The sequence below is a fragment of the Accipiter gentilis genome, chromosome Z, assembly GCF_929443795.1.
Source record: "Accipiter gentilis chromosome Z, bAccGen1.1, whole genome shotgun sequence".
Taxonomy (NCBI): domain Eukaryota; kingdom Metazoa; phylum Chordata; class Aves; order Accipitriformes; family Accipitridae; genus Astur; species Astur gentilis.
The window spans coordinates 74,543,149-74,562,219 of NC_064919.1; the positions used below are offsets into that span (position 1 = coordinate 74,543,149).

Consider the following 19,071-nt stretch of genomic DNA (forward strand, 5'->3'; position numbering starts at 1 on the left):
TGACTTTACGAGATTACAATATCTGTTTGGAAACCAGAAGAAAACCCAACCTTTGCTGCCCCAAAACATCAGTGTAGTGTCCTTTGGCCTTGCATATCTGAATGGGACATAGTAACACCTAATAAGGCTGTGAGAATTTGCCAGCATCTAGCTTAAACATCCACCTGTTTCCCGTAAGAGTGGGGCCTTTTTTGACTGAAAATAAAGTCACACTTCACCTAGCTTTTCCAAACATTCATTCCAGGGCCTTCTTCCTCTCAAAATACTTAGTCTACAGCTATGCTTTTCCCTTCTTCTCCCTTTCTTTCCAGTTTTCAGATTTCATACTTACACAGCAATGCTTGGACTCGTACAAGTATTCAGAATTATGTAAAATTAAATATTCAAGGGGGGTTTAAATTCTGATCTCTTCTTGTTCTCTGAAACCACTTTGTTAACTTTACTGAAATAAGATCAACTACTCTTTTAAGTTTCAAATAATGTTAAATTATTTTTTACTCCATGCTAATAACTTCCTCCAAGCATAGACCAAAGTACACTTAGTAAAGACAGAAGTGCTTTTATTTCATTAAGGATTATTCTTAACCTATTGAATCAAGCTGCAAAAGTGTTTCTCCCTGTGAAGCACAGAATTAGCAAAAATTAGAAAGAAATTAACTAGTTTTATCTTCCTTTCAAATGTCGCCCTTTTGCACTGAAAAAAAAATTATTTTACTCTACAAAATTGGTGGAAAACTCCAATTCAAGCCTATGTTCTTTGTGGAACCACTCTGCACTGGCAGGACAGTCAAAATTCTTCCCACAGCTGGAAAAATCATACTCTGCCACAGCTGCCACTAAACACAGGATCTGGAGACTGTTTTCAGGGCTTAAATTTCAGGATATATGTATCAATGAACTTACAAGTATTTAGCACTGCCTTTCACAATTTCAACTCCAGGAAATTTCTGCCTTCTTTCAAGGAACCTGTTCTCTCCTTAGCAAGATCTTTTCAAATATTGTATGGCTTTTTACTCACTAGCCTAGTTGAACAAACCTAATAATATCATTTTATTATTTTTCCCCTCCATAAACACCCTCCACTTCCTATCCCCCGTAGACTCCAGTAACATTTCTCTATATCTCTACAGCGCTAGCAAAGCTTCATCCTCACACTGCAGAAACTCTGGAAATTCTACTCGTGTCATAGTTTGGTATTTAAAGAACACACTTCAGGTGCAAGTCTCCAGATCTACAACTAGAATCTGACCAATTAAATCTTTGCTTGTTCTCTTTACTTCATTTTTGCTGTCCAGCAGTATATCTCACTACACCTCAGACGAGAATTAGCTGTCAAAACAGTAAAATCTATAGGGCATCACAAATTGCTGAGACGAGGAATGGCAGAGAAGAGCCAGTAAGTATGGTCCATTCAACCTTATTCCTTACCCCAGAACTATTAAGAACTACCACTGCAATGATACTGAAAATCTGTACTATTATAGTGCAAGATCAAGGCATAATTTTCCAACTTCAACTATTTACTAAGACAAATATATAAACTTAGCCATAAAGAAATTAAAATAAAATTATTTTAAAATAAAATCCAATCACTCATGGTAGAGATTAAACTTTGCAGTGAAATTAAACATTTTTTATGAAAACACCTGGTAGAGCTTATTTCCATGCTTATTCTAATACAATTGCTCTTAGATGATGTCACGGTACATAGCTTTCTATCACTATCCAATACAAGGTAAGGTATAAATATCACAGTTGTGTTCCATATAAATTTGTGGTTAGTATCAGTCCCCTAAACTTACAGAACATAAAATGCAATCATTAAATAATAAAAAATCCTTACCGCTTTGTACCCCGTATCTGTTTTGCATGCTTTTCTCCCTGAAAACATTAGGATTCCTTGCCAGGATAGCCTGCAGCAAGACTGGTATATCTCCCTCTGGATCATCACTGCCAAGGTTATCTTTCAACTCTCTGGAATTGTGGAAGTAAGCAAATAAAGAGGCAAATGTATTTTCAAATTATAAGAAACTATGAGTCAAGTAAAAAAAAAAACCAACCAAAAAAACAAAAAAAAAACCAAAATGAAAGAAGACAATTTACTGTTAAAATATAGCGAAAAACAAGTCTGCAAAGCACTGTTCCCTGCCTCTATTTTTTTTTTCCTCTCTTCTTTAAGGAATCGCAGAAGAGGTATTCCTACTAATCTTCAACATGATTTTCTGTTACTAAGCATTTATATATACATGGCTGTCAGTTTCAGACTATTATAAAGTTTCTTATACCCACTTTTATATCATGATCTTCTCCATAAAAGAATGCTTTGGCATAACATCAAGAAAGCATTACTGTAGGAGTGAATTTATAACATTTAGGTTGCAGCCCAATGCTTTGAGAATCTTTTATTTTAAAAAGGGAAATTGGCATATCTTTGACATCAGAGGATTCCCTGTGAACCATAAAAAAAAAATGTAATGGATTTTCTATAAATGTATCTGTGCTTTCACTTATTGTTTGCTTTGAGGACTTTTAAAAGCTACTTCCATTTGAGCAAAACAATTGATTGGTACATGTAGGAAAAAGACAGGGTTGTCAACATCAGACAACTCAAAGGACACTAGGAAAAAAAAACCAACAAAACAAAACGAGAACACATTAGCATACTTGCTTGTTCAATTCTTAAAATATTTAAGTTCAGTACCTAATCAGAATTGACATGGGTCTTACATGGGTGTCTCAAAAGGTTTTCTTTTTGTGTAATACTGGGTATATAATTTGTCTATATGCATTATTAACCAAAAGTGGAACACAAATGACTATTGCACAATCAACACCACAAAGTCTGCACTCCTAACTAGCAAGAATGGAATAAGCAGCAGATCTACAAAATAACACCCATAGTTATGCAGAAGGGCTGCCAGACAATTATTAAGATTCTGACTGACTGAAACATTTGACTCTCATATAGCAGTCATCTGCTAAGCAAGGCTAATAAAAACCTGCATCAGATTCTCACATCATTCTCAATCCAGTTAATTTTGATTTCAAGGAATAAGGACAGTGATCTAATATAGTTGGAAGTTCAAAATACATACATGTGATCTGTTGACACCTGATTGAGACTGTGGACGAGCTGTGAAACCAGATTTTCATCCCTGCAAGCCAGAAGGCAGTTCACCTCTTCAGCTATCCGTCCATTGAATAGCAGGCTTTTTGTTGTTGTAGCAGGTAAAGGTGATGGAAGAGGCAGCTGGTTCAAAACTGTTATCAGAAAACAGAAAGAAGTTGAGAGCCATTTCATGAAAGACAAGCATATAGGTATGGACACCTTCTTACTCCACCATGTGATTAAGAAAGAAAACTTGACAACTACATTTAAAATATACGGAAGATTTCTGGATTTTTTAAATCATGAACACCCAAACACACACGCACAAACACGCAAAAAGGCTGGACTCTGTTTTAAACAAAGCAATGCAGTCAAGCCCTCAAGTTATATTACTACATTATTGTAAATATTTAACTGTGCTAAGGCAAGTAGTATCAATAAAAGCATACTTTTAAACATTCCAGAATATTGTTATTTAATATGTTATGGGAGCTTTCTCTTGGAGCCAAAAGCATTGATAAAGGAAGGAAATGCAAAATCCTTGTAGTTGTGTGCTGTGCTGTAAGTGCATTGAGCATATACTATAAGTTTTCTACTCTGATGATACAATACACAATAATGTACATCATTACTGTATTTAGAAAAAAATTGCAATTCAAATAGAAGTGTATAATACATTGAAATAGCTAGCTTTCATTACTTGCATCAGATTACCTTCAATGGAAAAATTAACAAGATTAGCAAAATAAAACAGTATAAATTCACCTAGTTAATTAGCCTACTCTACTGCCTCTAGTCATCATGTCCTCCACGTTTTTAGGGCAACAGGTCTTGCCCATTCCAGTTCCTTCTTTTCATACAGAGAAAAGTCAGGTGAAGCAGTTATGAGTCTTTCTCTTTCAGCTGCTCCTGAGATTGTAAACATCAGATAACTATAACAGATAAAGAAGCAAATGCACCTAATACAAAGGCTAATCCCACCAAGGGTAGTTCAGTGTTTCAAGAAACTCTTGCATCAGGAGTCTGGCCAGTGACTTCCACCAGTTAAGAATTTTGACTTCCTTTTAGAACCTTACCTGCAAATACTTAATGCCGGAAAACTGCCCATAGTCCAGAAACTTATTATTTGCATCCTGATGGTCCGTTATTAGGCATACATAATGATACATATACACACATCTAAATACATAAGCAGCATCTTCCAATTTGGTATTTCAGAATATCAGGACATGAAGAAGTGGGTTTTTTCCTCCAATATATCTGCTTTTTTTACTGTAGGCAATTAAATTCAATTGCTGGATATATACTTTCAGTGTCTGTTGGAAAGTGTCCAAATTTCAACAGTATAATAACAAAATCAAGAGCTCAGACGAAGCACCTGGGTTACTGAGTCCAACTATCCTCAGACAGAAAACTGAGCTATAAACTCTGTCTTACACTTTATAAACAAGATGCATCTTTTTTCCAACTGCTCTTTTAGCAATGGTTGTTCTAGGACTTCATTATAGTACTAATAAATCCCTTAGTTTTCACTAGAAGTTTATTTTTGGTCACATTATAACCATTTTGGTTTGTGCCTGTATCAGCTTTTAATGTAAATAGTTCTTTTCCTTTCTTTGCATTTTGTCTTCCTGATGTATTTAAAGACAGTACACACACCTCAGCTGCTCCTTTTGTAGGCTGAACAGCTAAGAAGGAAGACTCATAGGTTCAGCCACTTATTTCCATTCTAGCAGACATTCTTTGCACCTGTTACTTAGAGCAACTTCTTGGTGCCTTGTCCAAAACTAGGAACAAGGTTTCAAGTATATTCAGCATATTCCATAACTCTCTATAGTTAGTTAAGCATCAGTCTAACCCTCTCTCTCTCTCTCATATGTTTTAGAGAAGTGTTTTATCATTTATATGTTTTTCTTTACTTGTGGGGTACCCAGATATGCTACTGAATGATATTCCAAATAAACAATGAATTCCTGTATTTCATTTCAGGTTTCCTTAAGGTTTTTTTTAACCTACATTTTATGTTTAAATTGGCATGTTTTATTTGAATAGATCTTCAAAATTCAAGCAATGACAAAATTAACATTTTTTAATGCCAAATATGATTTTGAACAGATTTACCTCTAAGAACTTTTAAAATAAAACTGTTTTTAGTATTTTGAAAATGCAGGTATTTACCAAAGAGGTAGAAAGTAGCAGAGCAAAGACAAGAAAAAGAAGAGTACTTACGGTCTGTAAGACTAGCAATCCCTGCAAGAGTAGTGATGGGAACATGAGGCATATCCCCATTCATCCTGAAGTTCTGGGAGAGTAGTGCCTACACAGATATTTTAGTTCATGTGCCAGCTATCATTACTTCCCATCTCCCAAGCACTAAAAAAGGAAAAAAAAAAAGAATATTCTCAGTTACTGTTCTAGAATTTTAAATTCAGTAACATAAATAAAACACAGTCCATACGCTCAGCTGCATACTAAGTAAATTTTGTCAAGAGTGGGTAGAACAATGTAGATTTTAAATATCAAACCATATTAAGCAATCAAAAGGCAAGCTTCTGGTCTCAGAAGCAGAGCCCTTCACCAAAAAAGGTGCAAGATAAGGCAATCAAAAGAAAATTTGCTCAGGTTATACAGTAGCAACTAAAAAATTGGTAACAAAACTTCTGTTAGTTCATAATGCAGTGGATAGCACTTAATGCATAACCAGTTTAAGTAATTAGCTGCTATATTCACTTCCCAGTTTTGCAGAAGGAGGTTTTTTTCATGCAAGAACAGGCTAGCAAAACCAAAACGAGTAATTCACAGATGCAAAAATGAAGGAGTAAAAGTGACAAATACAAAATCTTACTATATTTTAAAAGTAGTAGCTATTTCAAAATTGAGCTGAAAATATCTCTTTAATATTAAACACTCTTGGTCAAACTACTACCAGAAACTGTATCATTCCCTCCACAAGAAGAAAGGGCTTAGCCACCACTGAACTAGCTTGTTTATTTCCTGTATAACAGCACAGTTTATATTCAACTAGTGAAAAAGGAATTTGTTCACTCAGTTTTCCCTAACTATAAAGATCCTAACTGTAAGAAAGTCCAAACTGCTAATAAAAGAAAACAAAAAAAGGTCATCACAATAATTTCAACCGCAGTTCCAAAACAACAAAAATTTACAGAGATTACACATTATGGGTTCACTATTATACTAATGAAATGACAAAATTTGAACATTATATTTGCTGAAGACAAACAAAATAAATTAAAGGAAAGGAATTTGATACACATGCAGTTACCTATTATAGACAGGCACCTGTGTTAACAGTTTGGGAAATAGTAAAAAGACTTCTGTAAGCATTTATGTTATCTACTGAAGATGATGAAATCGTGGTTCGCTTACACTTACTTTACGAGCCAACATTTTTGAGAATTACATATACAATACATAAAAACCAAAAGATGACTGTCATTTCCTCAGTAATTTTTATCTCATTCTTTCTTACACCACACCAATGGCAATATACAAGACATCACTGTTAATAAATACATATGGATTTCAAGCAAGACAAGGAAACTGAATGTTGTCTTTTTCCTGCTCATAGTTTTCATGAACTACTGAAGTTAAATTTTCAAAGTTTCCCTATCTACACACAACTGAGTTCTTTGAAAAACATACCAACACTGAGGTTAAACAGAACTGACAATGAGTTGACTTCCTTTGCTGCACCTGCCACAGTCTCATTTTCACCACTAACTTACATTTGTTTTAAAAATATACTACATTACAGATACAGAAATCTAGTTAAGGAAACTGCTACAGACAGATATTCTGTGTGGGTTGCTGTTTTGGCTTTCTTTTAATCCAGGAGAAAACAGTCTTCAAACGCCCAGAGCAGTTTCAAATACTACTCAATACTCGAGGGCTTTTTATCCAAAACAAATACCAATATACACAGAATTTCAGTGGTTTTTTAGCTCCATAAATAACTAAGTCTTTAAGGAAAAAAAAAAAAGAAAAAAAAGGAGTACCTAACTTTTCCCACAAAGAGTCTGCAATAGCAAACCAACAGGAACTAATATTTTTAGAATTTAAGTTTTCATTGAAAGGTTACTAATTAAAGAACACTTTTTATACATAAATTATATGTACAATAAAGAGGTCCTGTCTGATGATCTCCTCCTTCCTGACTGAAACTGCATCAAAGCTGACCAAAACCATGCCACTAGTCAGCACTCTTGGAAATCCTGCATGTAACACAGAAACAACGAAAAAACAAGGAAAAAAAAAAATCTGTTCACCTTCCTTCCTGATCACCTGGGAAAGCTTTAAACATCAGAGGCTGTCACTACTAATTCAAGTTCTTTCCTGGTATTACTGCCACTATAATTAAATTACACAGATTCAATGGGAAAAATTCCTTGAAAACCAGACACTTAAATTAGAAACCTTCTCCATAGATACATGATAAAAACCTGAACTGGCAAGATCCAGACCTGAGAGAGGAGCAAGTGCAGTGAGCTAGGATGGCCAGGGGAAGAGTAAACTTTCTTTGTAAGAGGAGAGTAGAAGGGTTTGGTTTGTTTAGCTAACAAAACAAAGGTCAAGAGGGGATGTGGTTGCTCTCTCTAAGGCAGTCAAAGAAGATTACAAAGGAAGCATGCTACAGGGCAATGCTAGCACAACAATAAATGGGGGCATGAATGCAAACAAGAAGAAAATTGGGCAGAGCTTCTCACCATCAGACCTGCAACTTTCTAGAACAGCCTTCCATTAGGAGTAGTTGTGATAAGCAACACCGTTACTTTAAAAACGGATTATACAGATGTTACAGAAGGGACAGGATGTGGTTGCCTGCACCAGCTGGGAACTAAGCAGAGCAATTCAAGAAGTCTGTCTCTTATGCTACAAAAGTTTTGTAAATATGATGATGAGAGTAAACAGATGAGAGTAAACAAAAGACAAAAAGAGACTGATGGGATGAAGTGATGGGATTAGTTTATACAACAAACACAATGTGAAGAAACCACATAGGAATATCTGGGTCCAAATATTACATCTGCTGTGTTGAGAGCAAAACTGTGTTTGCTATACAACTGGCAGACAAGTTGGGATTCAATTCCAGAACTAGAAACTGAGATCCAATGAAACTAGAACTCAAATCTGATGTCACTGAGAACATTAGTAAACTCACTTATTTAAGGAATACCAGTAGTATAGCATTTCTACCTCTAGACTGAAAAAATTAAACTGTTATATTAGCTGAAGTAAGGAAATCAAAGAATTGCTGCATTGGAAAGCTTTTAAACAATGCATCAAGAGTGTAGTGTAGCAGTTCAAACAGAGAAGTAGAAATCAACTTTACATATATGCAAATGAGGTCTTGCATATTCAATATATGTTTATTTAGGCTCTTGCTCTTTATAAGAAACAATGGATATTGTAAAAGATGTTTCAGTGAGGAAGACACTACAGTGCACAAAGGAAGTCCTACAAAGAACCCCTCAATGAAAGGAAAACAGTGAAATGGCAACATATATTGAGAATAATATATGAAAAAGCTATCAGTGTAATACACAATAATGAAGTGAAGCCAAGCCAAGATAGCAAGGAAAGTAATGTTTAAAAAGTTTATGCTAAGTATAATAAGCATACATTTAAAGTGCTACTTCCTTATGTTATCTTCTTTCATTTTTTTTTGTCAATTATGTATATTCTCCTTTACTGCAAATTAATATTGCAAAGAAAATGCCTAAGAAAATGTTAAATTTAAAATGTTGTGGTTGTTGGGTTTTGGTGGCTTGGGGGTTTTTTTGTGTGTGTGTGTTCTGTGTTGGGGTTTTTTTAATTGGTATTTTTAAAGCAGAAAGTAAGTATGTGGTTGGTAAAACAGTCCATAACATGGACATGGAAAATTCTGACTGTCTTCAGTGGCACAAGGTTTGACCTGTGTCATACGGATCCTCTCTACAACTCATCTCTATATATATTCTGCACTTCTCACCATAGTACTGGATTAATGGCAGAGTGGAAAACTAACAGGGGAAAAAAAAAAAAGTATCTCTTTAGAGAGAATGGACAGGTATGGCTAAAATAAAGGGAGGAAGAGAGGATCAAAAGTTGTCAACAATTTAGGTAGAGAGACAGTGATCATCAAGTGAAAGGAGACTACAATCAGGGAAGGGGGGGAAAAAAACCCAACACACAACCAAAGCAAGCAAACAAACACAAATCACCCCACAAAAACATCCAAGAAAAGAGAAACAAACCGCATCTGTATTTTTTCAGAAATGGCAGCATCTGACTATCAATGAAGTGATGACAGGACTCTGACCACTCATTATCATACGAAGATTCAAGCTCTGCATTTATGAAACATTCCTCTAGGCTGAAAAACATTCTTGCCTCCTTAACAAAAATATCACTTCTTCCACAGCTTAGCTATGTGCACACATGAGAACAGTAGAAAACAAAATAAAAGCAAAAATCTGTTTATGTGCAGTAACACACAGACTCAGTAGTAATGCAAAGATAAGTAACTAACCTCAGGATTCAGAAATTTCCTATGTACATTTAAATGTTTCACTCCCAATATTCCAGGGTATTTCTGAACTTATATATTTGGATTTAAAAAATAACTTACATGACTGACCTAATATATTTCTGAAAAGAAGATTAGAGACAAAATTATGTGAATTCTTTTATGTTGAGCAGCATCGTACTGATGGAACCGCAGCACCATGATCAAAGTTGACTTCTGCAGCTGCACACTGAAAGTAAACGAGTACAACTGATGTATTAGCTATTTTATAATTTAGGTGAGCAGGGCACTTTTACTTTTCTTTTAAATCAGCAAACATGCTATTAGAAATTTAAGAAGCCTTGCCTCATCACCAGTTTTAAACTTCCATATTTTGCAATAAACTACTTTTCTTCTTAGTTACTACATCAATCTCTGCTAGTTATCAGTCCATACACTGTCCTTTGAAAAAAAAAATAAAATCACTTAAAGAATGAGGGAGAGAAGCAGAAAGAACGAATGAATATTCTCTAGTTCTCATTCAAGTAAGATGCCATGACTGAGGTACATCATACAGATTTAACCACAAGAGGGCAGATTTCTGGTTTCCATACCAGAACTACAGTTTCATACGACCACAGTAAGTTTCCAGAACTAAATGCTTTCAAAAATACTTTAAAAAATACTAAGGAAGGAGATACAGTTGCCAAAACATAGTCTAACCCTGAAGTACCTGGGTGTGGTGGGTTGACCAAAGACTCTCTATCACTCCCCTCCTCAGCTGGACAGGGGAGAGAAAAATATAATGAAAGGCTCGTGGGTTGAGATAAGAACAGGGAGAGATCACTCACCAATTACTGTCAACAGGCAAAACTGACTCGACTTAGGCAAAATTAACTTAATTTACTACCAATCAACCGGAGTATGGTAATGAGAAATAAAACCAAATCTTAAAACACCTTCCCCCACCTCTCCCTTCTTCCTGGGCACAGCTTCACTCCTGAGTTCTCTACCTACCCCTGCCTCAGCAGCACAGGGGGATGAGGAACAGGGGTTACAATCACTTCGTCACATGCTGTCTCTGCCACTCCTTCCTCCTCAGGGGCAGGACTCCTCACACTCTTCCCCTGCTCCAGCATGGGGTCCCTCCCATGGGAGACAGTCCTTCACGAACTTTTCCAACATGGGTCCTTCCCATGGGCTGCAGTTCTTCACGAACTGCTCCGGCGTGGGTCCCTTCCACAGCGTGCAGTCCTTCAGGAGCACACTGCTCCAGCGTGGGTCCCCCGCGGGGTCACAAGTCCTGCCAGAAAACCTGCTCTGCCATGGGCCCCTCTCTCCATGGATCTGCAGGTCCTGCCAGGAGCCTGCTCCAGCGCGGGCTTCCCACGGGGTCACAGCCTCTTTCAGGCACCCACCTGCTCTGGCGTGGGGTCCTCCCTGGGGTTGCAGCTGGATATCTGCTCCACTGTGGACCTCCCTGGGCTGCAGGGGGACAACCTGCCTCACCATGGGCTTCCCCACGGGCTGCAGGGGAATCTCTGCTCTGGCGCCTGGAGCATCTCCTCCCCCTCCTTCTGCACTGACCTTGGTGTCTGCAGGGTTGTTTCTCTTCCATGTTCTCACTCCTCTCTCCAGCTGCAGCTTCTGTGCCTGCTGCAACTTTTTTTCCTTCTTAAATCTGTTATCACAGAGGCATTACCACTATGTTGATTGGCTCAGCCTTGGCCAGCAGCACGTCTGTCTTGGAGCCGGCTGGTATGGGGTCTGTTGGACATGGGAAGCTTCTAGCAGCTTCTCACAGAAGCCACCCCTGTAGCCCCTCCACTACCAAAATCTTGCCACACAAGCCCAGTACACTGGGGAGGGGGGCAACAACCAAACATGCATATTCACAATATAAAGCATCTTAACACTAACTCAATCTCGAAAAAGTCAGTATTGGAAGTGAATAGTAATTAATAACTGATGCAGCTGTCTAAAGTTAAAATAGTAATGCAAGAAACTATGAAGACACGTGGCATGAATCTAACTTGAACAACCAAAGCTGGGTGGCGGTTGCAGCAGGTGGGAGGAGGTGAAGAGAAAGACGGGTGGTGTGGGGGGTGGGGTGTCTGAAATCCAGAATACTCATTATTAACAATAAAAGCCCATGAAAACATACCAGCATTTATAAAACCAGGAAGTTCACAGTACATACAGAATAGTTTTACTTTCTACAATACTTGCTACAAAAAAATAAGTTGGAAAATACAGATACAGAAATCCCAGAAGCACAAAACCGGATGAAATTCAGTATAATAGTGAAATCCGTATGTTTGGTTCATGAAATGATTAGTCAGGAGAATCAGTGATGCTGACAAGGCAAGTGAAAAATTAAAAAGTTTCAGATAAAAATTACCTAGTACAATTTCTAAACCAATATTAGTATAATCTGTTTTTCTGAAATTATTCCAGTAGTAGGTGCTCAAATCACTACAATCACTGTAAGAGAAGAAACCTTTGTGAAAAGTACTGTACTGGGTCTATTTTAAGTTGCTTCTGAACATAAAGCAACCTTTAGAAAAAAACTTGAGGGCAACCATTTTCTTCCTCTATGGGTACTGCCACATTCCTTTTGTCTCCGCTCTTCTATTTTATAATAATGACATTGATGCCCTTGTGATAGTAGTGGCAATGACACCAGGGTAAATGGCAAGACAAACCCCAATAAAGTTGGTGGAAGCATACACAGTATGAGAGGTCTGTGGGTTCAAAGAATGATACCTCTTAATGCAGAAGCGCATACACTTCTACCAGGATAGAGTATCATAAAGCATAAATTGCGCTTTGCACCTGTAGTAACTCTTCCTGGGTGAGGAGAGAAGAATTGACACGACAGGACCACCACAAAAAAACCCAACAACAAAACAGCCAGACTCAGCCATGTGCAGAAAGCAGATACCTATGGGTAGTATGCAGCTTCCCTGATCTACACAACATGAACACTGGGATTGAGTGCACCCTCAGCAAGTCTGCCGACAACACCAAGCTGTGTGGTGCGGTCAACAGGCTGAAGGGAAGGGATGCCATCCAGAGGGACCTTGACAGGCTTGAGAGGTGGGCCCTGCAAACATCATGAAGTTCAACAAAGCCAAGTGCAAGGTCCTGCACCTGGGTCGGAGCAATCCCAGGCACAAATACAGGCTGGGCAATGAATGGATTGAGAGCAGCCCTGCAGAGAAGGACCTGGGGTGTTGGCTGATGAGAAGTTCAATGCGGTCAGGCAACGTGCGCTCACAGCCCACAAAGCCAACTGTATCTTGGGCTGCATCAAAAGAAGCACAACCAGCAGGTTGAGGGAGGTGATTCTGCCCCTCTGTTCCACTCTGCTGAGACCCCACCTGCAGTACTGCATCCAGCTCGGGGGTCCTCAGCACAGGAAAGACAGGGACCTGTTGGAGCGGGTCCAGAGGAGGGCCATAAAAATGATCAGAGAGATGGAACACTTCTCCTATCAGCAAAGGCTGAGAGATTTGGAGTTCTTCAGCCTGGAGAAGAGAAGGTGTATTGGGTCTGGCTGAGATGAAGTTAATACTCCCCATAGCAGCCCTCATAGCGCTGTGCTCTGCATCAGTAGCTAGGAAGTTGTTGATAACACACCAGTGTTTTGGCTACTGCTGAGCAGTGCTGGCACAGCATCACAACTGTCTCTCCAACATTTTTGCCCCCCCCCCCTCAATGGCAGGCTGGGGCAGGGCAAGATCTTGGGAGGGGACATAACCAGGACAGCTGACCTAAACTAACCAAACAGATATTCCATACCATATGACATCAGCTCAGATATAAAAGCTAAGTAAAGGGAGACGGAAGGGGGGCATTTTTGTCTTCCAGAGCAACCACTAAGTGTACTGAAGCCCTGCTTCCCAGGAAGTGGCTAGACATCGCCTGCTGATGGGAAGTAGAGAATAACACCATTTGTTTTCCTTTGCTTTTGCACGCTACCTTTGCTTTCACTTTATTAAACTGTCCTTATCTTGATCCATGAGCCTTTTGTTATATTTTCTCCCCCCTGTCCAGCTGAGAAGGGGGAGTGATAAGAGTGGCTTTGGTGGGCACCTGGCATCCAGCCAGGGTCAATCCACCACAGTCCTTTTTTGGCACCCAACATGGGGCATGACAACAGCAGTTTTGCATTAAGCGTGCTACAGCTAGTTATTAAGAGGCAAGCTCCTGTGCAGGGCACGGAGCTTGTTGGCTGCTTGCTTATCTCTATCTTGCTGAGTTTGGGAACATGGTAATGCAAATAACGGCTGTATGCTTTGCCCTGGCACTGATGGCTTTGTTGTGCTGCAGGAGCTATCTTGTGGGGAGAATGAAGGAACTCAGGAACATGCTAATACAAATAATGTCTATGTGCTTTGTCCTGGCACTGATGGCTTTGCTGTGTTGTGGGAACGATCTTGTGGAGGAGATGAGGGAACACATCTCCCTCTCCCTACCTGGCACTGATGTGAATGGCTTTTTTATGCAGGCTCCCGAGGTCCTTGTTCACCCTTAGGTGAGCTGTTCAATACTAATAATTAATACTGGTGGTATATTATGGGTATTGTGGAATCTGGTCTCATCCTGGTATAAGAGAAGACAAGTTTCAGGTGAGGCAATACTGAAATGTGCCCTCAAGCAACCGGTCCCTGGGTGGCAGGGTATATGGAAAGATTTGGGCAGATTCTTAGGACGGTTATTACCTCCCATAATCTGAGACTTTACACCCAAACAGGCAAGTAACCCTGGCAAACTGACGCACCACCTGATAGAAGGGTGCCTTGCCTATTCCAATGAAAACCAGCAGCTTCTCGCACTGTACTGGGGCCTGGCCTATGCCTACCGAGCCATAGTTCAACACTCTCAGAGGACCACAGTTGAGGCAGGGACCCAGACTGCATCTGAGGACACTATGCTCGAGACAGGGACCCAAACAACAACAACAACAACTACAGTAATTGCCCCAGTAGTGAAAAGGAAAGAGTGGACAAGGAGATCAACAGGTCCATACCATCAATTAATGAGGGAAGAAGAAGAGGAAAGGCTTAATCTAGATGCTGGTCCTTCGATAAAGAAATTGGAGGAAGGAGTGAGGGAACTTAAACAGGAAGTGGAAACTGCCCAGTCCCTGACGTCCTCCAAACTTTGGGACTTGCAAAAGACTACAGCTGCCAGCCAGGTGAGCGGATTGCTGCCTGGCTGCTCCAGTGCTGGGATAATGAGGCTGACAGTCAGCAACTGGAAGGCAAGGAAGCCCAACAGCTGGGATACCTCACTAGAAACCAGGGAACTGAAAGAGGAATTGGAAAAGAGGCAGCAATCTGCAGTCTCTGGAGCCGGCTCCTCTCAAGTGTGAGGGCAAGATATCCATTCAAGGAAGATCCTGTGAATTCCTCAGAAAAGTGGACTACCGCAGATGAAGGCATCCAGTACCTGAGAGAGTTAGCAGTGGTGGAAGTCATCTACAGTGATCTAGATGATGAGGAAGTCTCCAAAGATCCAGAGGATGTCCTGTGCACACAGGCCATGTGGAGAAAGGTGATTCAAGGTGCCCCAGCGTTGTATTCTAACAGCTTGGCAGCAATGCATTGCCCAGATATGGAAACACCAACTGTGGAGAAACTGTCGTCTTGGCTCCAAAACTTTGAGGAAAATCTCTGTGTCTCCTCATCCGTACAGGACAGTGCCTTGGCTGTTAGAGACACTCCAAGAAATCACTCCTCTCCTGCCCCGGTCAGAGGGAAAGGGAGCCCAAGGTGTATGCCACGTGGTACACTCTGGTTCTTCCTGCACAACCAAGGGGAGGACATGAGGAAGTGGGATGGTGAACCCACCTTTAAGCTGGAAGCCTGCATACATGAACTGAGAGGGAACACAGCTGTTAAGAAGGGGTCACCCAAGAAGAAGGCTGTCAGTGTTGTTGCTGTAGAGGCCCAAGAAAGCAATCAGTGATCCTCCAGGCATAGAAGAACTGAAACTACCTCCCTTGATTCTGGTGAGGGGACCTCTGGTCTAGCACCACAAGGGTCGGACAGTGAATACTCTGATGAGGAACAGCAACAGAGGGTCCCTGCCTTCGGCCAGGAGGAGGAAAGGGATGACTGGATATACTGGACTGTGTGGATTCGATGGCCTGGCACATCAGACCCACAGAAGTATAAGGCTTTGGTAGACACTGGTGCACAGTGTACACTGATGCCATCAGGATACAGGGGCACAGAATCCATCTGGATCTCTGGAGTGACAGGGGGATGCCAAGAATTGACTATACTGGAGGCTGAAGTGAGCTTGACAGGGGACAAGTGGGAAAAGCACCCCATTGTGACCGGCCCAGAGGCCCCTTGTATCCTTGGCATAGACCACCTCAAGAGAGGGTACTTCAAGGACCCAAAGGGGTACCGGTGGGCTTTTGGTGTAGCCACTGTAAATACAGAGAAGATCAAGCAGCTATCTACCCTGCCTGGCCTCTCGGAAGATCCCTTTACTGTGGGATTGCTGCAAGTTGAAGAACAGCAGGTGCCAATCGCTACCAGGACGGTGCACCGCCGGCAATATCGGACAAACCAAGACTCCCTGGCTCCCATCCATGAGCTGATTCATCAACTAGAGAGCCAAGGAGTCATCAGCAAGACTCATTCACCTTTTAAGAGTTCTATATGGCCAGTGCAAAAGTCTGATGGAGGGTGGAGGTTAACAGTAGATTATCGCGGCCTGAATGAAGTGACACCGCCACTGAGTGCTGCTGTACCAGACATTTTAGGGCTCCAATATGAACTGGCATCAAAGGCAGCCACGTGGTATGCTACAATTGATATTACCAATGCGTTTTTCTCCATTCCTTTGGCAGCAGAGTGCAGGCCACAGTTTGCTTTCACATGCAGAGGTGTCCAATACACCTGGAATCGACTGCCTCAGGGGTGGAAGCACAGCCCTACCATTTGTCACAGACTAATCCAAACTGCACTGGAATAAGGCGATGCCCCTGAACATTTATAATACATAGATGACATCATCGTGTGGGGCAATGAGGCAGAAGAAGTGTTTGAGAAGGGAAAAAGAATAATTCAGATTCTTCTGAAAGCTGTTTTTGTCATAAAGAAAAGCAAGGTCAAGGGACCTGCACAGGAGATTCAGTTCTTGGGAATAAAATGGCAGGATGGACGCCCTCATGTCCCTATGGATGTGGTTAACAAGATAGCAACTATGTCTCCACCAGCTAACAAGAAACAAACACAAGCTTTCCTAGGCCTTGTGGGGTTCTGGAGAATGCATATTCCAGGTCATAGTCAGCTTGTGAGCCCTCTCTATCAAGTAATGCAGAAAAAGAACTATTTTGAATGGGGCCCTGAATAACAACAAGCCTTTGAGCAAATCAGCCAGGAAATAGCTTGTTCAGTAGCTCTTCGGCCTGTCCGGACAGGACCAGATGTACAAAATGTACTCTACACTGCAGCTGGGGAGCATGGTCTCACCTGGAGCCTGTGGCAGAAAACACCAGGAGAAACCCGAGGTCAACCATTAGGGTTTTGGAGCCGGGGGTACCAAGGATCAGAAGCCCACTACAGCCCGACTGAAAAAGAGATACTACCAGCATATGAGGGGGTTCGAGCTGCTTCAGAAGTTGTTGGTACAGAAGCATATCTCCTCTTGGCACCACGATTGCCTGTGCTACACTGGATGTTCAAAGGAAATATACCCTCTACACATCATCCAACCAGCACTACATGGAGTAAGTGGACAGCATTGATCACGCAACGGGCTTGACTGGGGAAATCTACCCGCTCAGGAATTCTGGAAGAGATCATGGACTGGCCAGAAGGCAGAGATTTTGGAGCATCGCCTGAGGAGGTGGCTCGTGCCCAAGAGGCACCTCCATACGATGAGTTATCAGAAGACGAAAGGTGTTATGCTTTGTTTACTGATGGATCCTGTCGTGTGGTAGGGGACCATCGGAAGTGGAAAGCTGTTGTGTGGAGTCCCACACGACAGGTCGTTGAGGCCACTGAAGGAGAACGTGAGTCAAGTCAGTTTGCAGAAGTGAAAGCCATCCAACTAGCCCTAGACATTGCTGAATGAGAAAAGTGGCTGGTACTCTACCTCTATACCGACACCTGGATGGTGGCTAAAGCCCTATGGGGGTGGCTGCAGCAGTGGAAGAAGACCAATTGGCAATGCAGGGGTAAACCGATCTGGGCAGCAGCATTTGTAGAACACATGACTCTAAAGGTATGCCATGTAGATGCTCCCATGCCCAAAAGCCGTGCCACTGAAGAACACTGAAATAATGAACAGGTAGACAAGGCTGCCAAAATAGAAATAGCTCAGGTGGACCTGGACTGGGAGCGTAAGGGTGAGCTATTTGTAGCTCGATGGGCCCATGAGACATCGGGACATCTAGGGAGAGATGCAACATATAGGTGGGCTCGTGATCGAGGGGTGGACCTGACCATGGAGGCCATCACACAGGTCACTCATGAATGTGAAACATGTGCTGCAATCAAACAAGCCACCAGAGTAAAGTCTCCCTGGAACAGAGGGCAGTGGCTGGGCTTTCGATATGGCGAGGCCTGGCAAATTGACTACATTGCACCACTGCCACGAACACACCAAAGCAAGCGCTACATGCTCACGATGGTGGAAGCAACTACTGTTTGGCTAGAAACATATCCTGTAAACCATGCCACTGCCCGAAACACCATCTTAGGCCTCGAAAGGCAAATTTTATGGTGACACGGTACCCCAGAAAGAACTAGATCAGACAAGGGGACTCATTTCCGAAATAACCTCATAAGCTCCTGGGCAAAGAAACACGGCATTGAGTGTGTGTACCACATACCCTATCACCCACAAGCATCTGGAAAAATTGAGAAATATAATGGACTGTTGAAGACTATGTTGAGAGCACTAGGCAATGGGATATGGAAGCATTGGGATACAAATTCAGCAGAATCCACTTAGCTAGTTAACACCAGAGGATCTGCTAACCATCCTGGTCCTGCCCAAACAGAACCCCTACATACTGTGGGAGGAGATAAGGTCCCCGTAGTGCACATGAGGAAGTGGCTGGGGAAGATAGCGTGGATTTCTCCTCCCATGGGAAAAGGCAAACCTATTCGTGGGATTGTCTTTGCTCAGGGACCTGGGTGTACTTGGTGGGTAATGCGGAACGATGGGGAAACCCAGTGTATGCCTCAAGGACATTTAACCTTGGGGAAAAAATAATCTGTGATGCGAGTTGTATGTTGTAGGAAGTAATGTAGCAGGAATGACCTGAACTGCAGAGGAGTGAACTTCGCAAGGAACCAGACAAGTGCATCGGTGACCCAAACCAAGCCAGTGTTGGTGCCCAACAATCGACCATACTGCTTCTCCTGTCCTGACCACCCATCTTGACGGATGGGGCCCAAGTCATAATCTGTGTGTGAACATCAGG

General features: G+C 41.4%; 1 protein-coding gene across 6 annotated transcripts in view; it reads right to left on the bottom strand.

Moving 5' to 3' along the window:
- Nucleotides 1-19,071, bottom strand: part of NIPBL (NIPBL cohesin loading factor) — a 177,816-nt gene that overhangs the window by 105,761 nt on the left and 52,984 nt on the right. For all 6 annotated transcript variants that reach the window (XR_007505028.1, XM_049794610.1, XM_049794613.1 and 3 more), the window contains exons 2-4: nucleotides 5,339-5,482; nucleotides 3,096-3,261; nucleotides 1,844-1,974 (exon numbers count right to left, since the gene is read on the bottom strand). Coding sequence is in view for 5 of the 6 variants with exons in the window: in XM_049794610.1 (XP_049650567.1) it covers nucleotides 1,844-1,974; nucleotides 3,096-3,261; nucleotides 5,339-5,402 (361 nt within the window). In the remaining variant the exon portion in view is untranslated. The remainder of the gene's footprint in view (nucleotides 1-1,843; nucleotides 1,975-3,095; nucleotides 3,262-5,338; nucleotides 5,483-19,071) is intronic.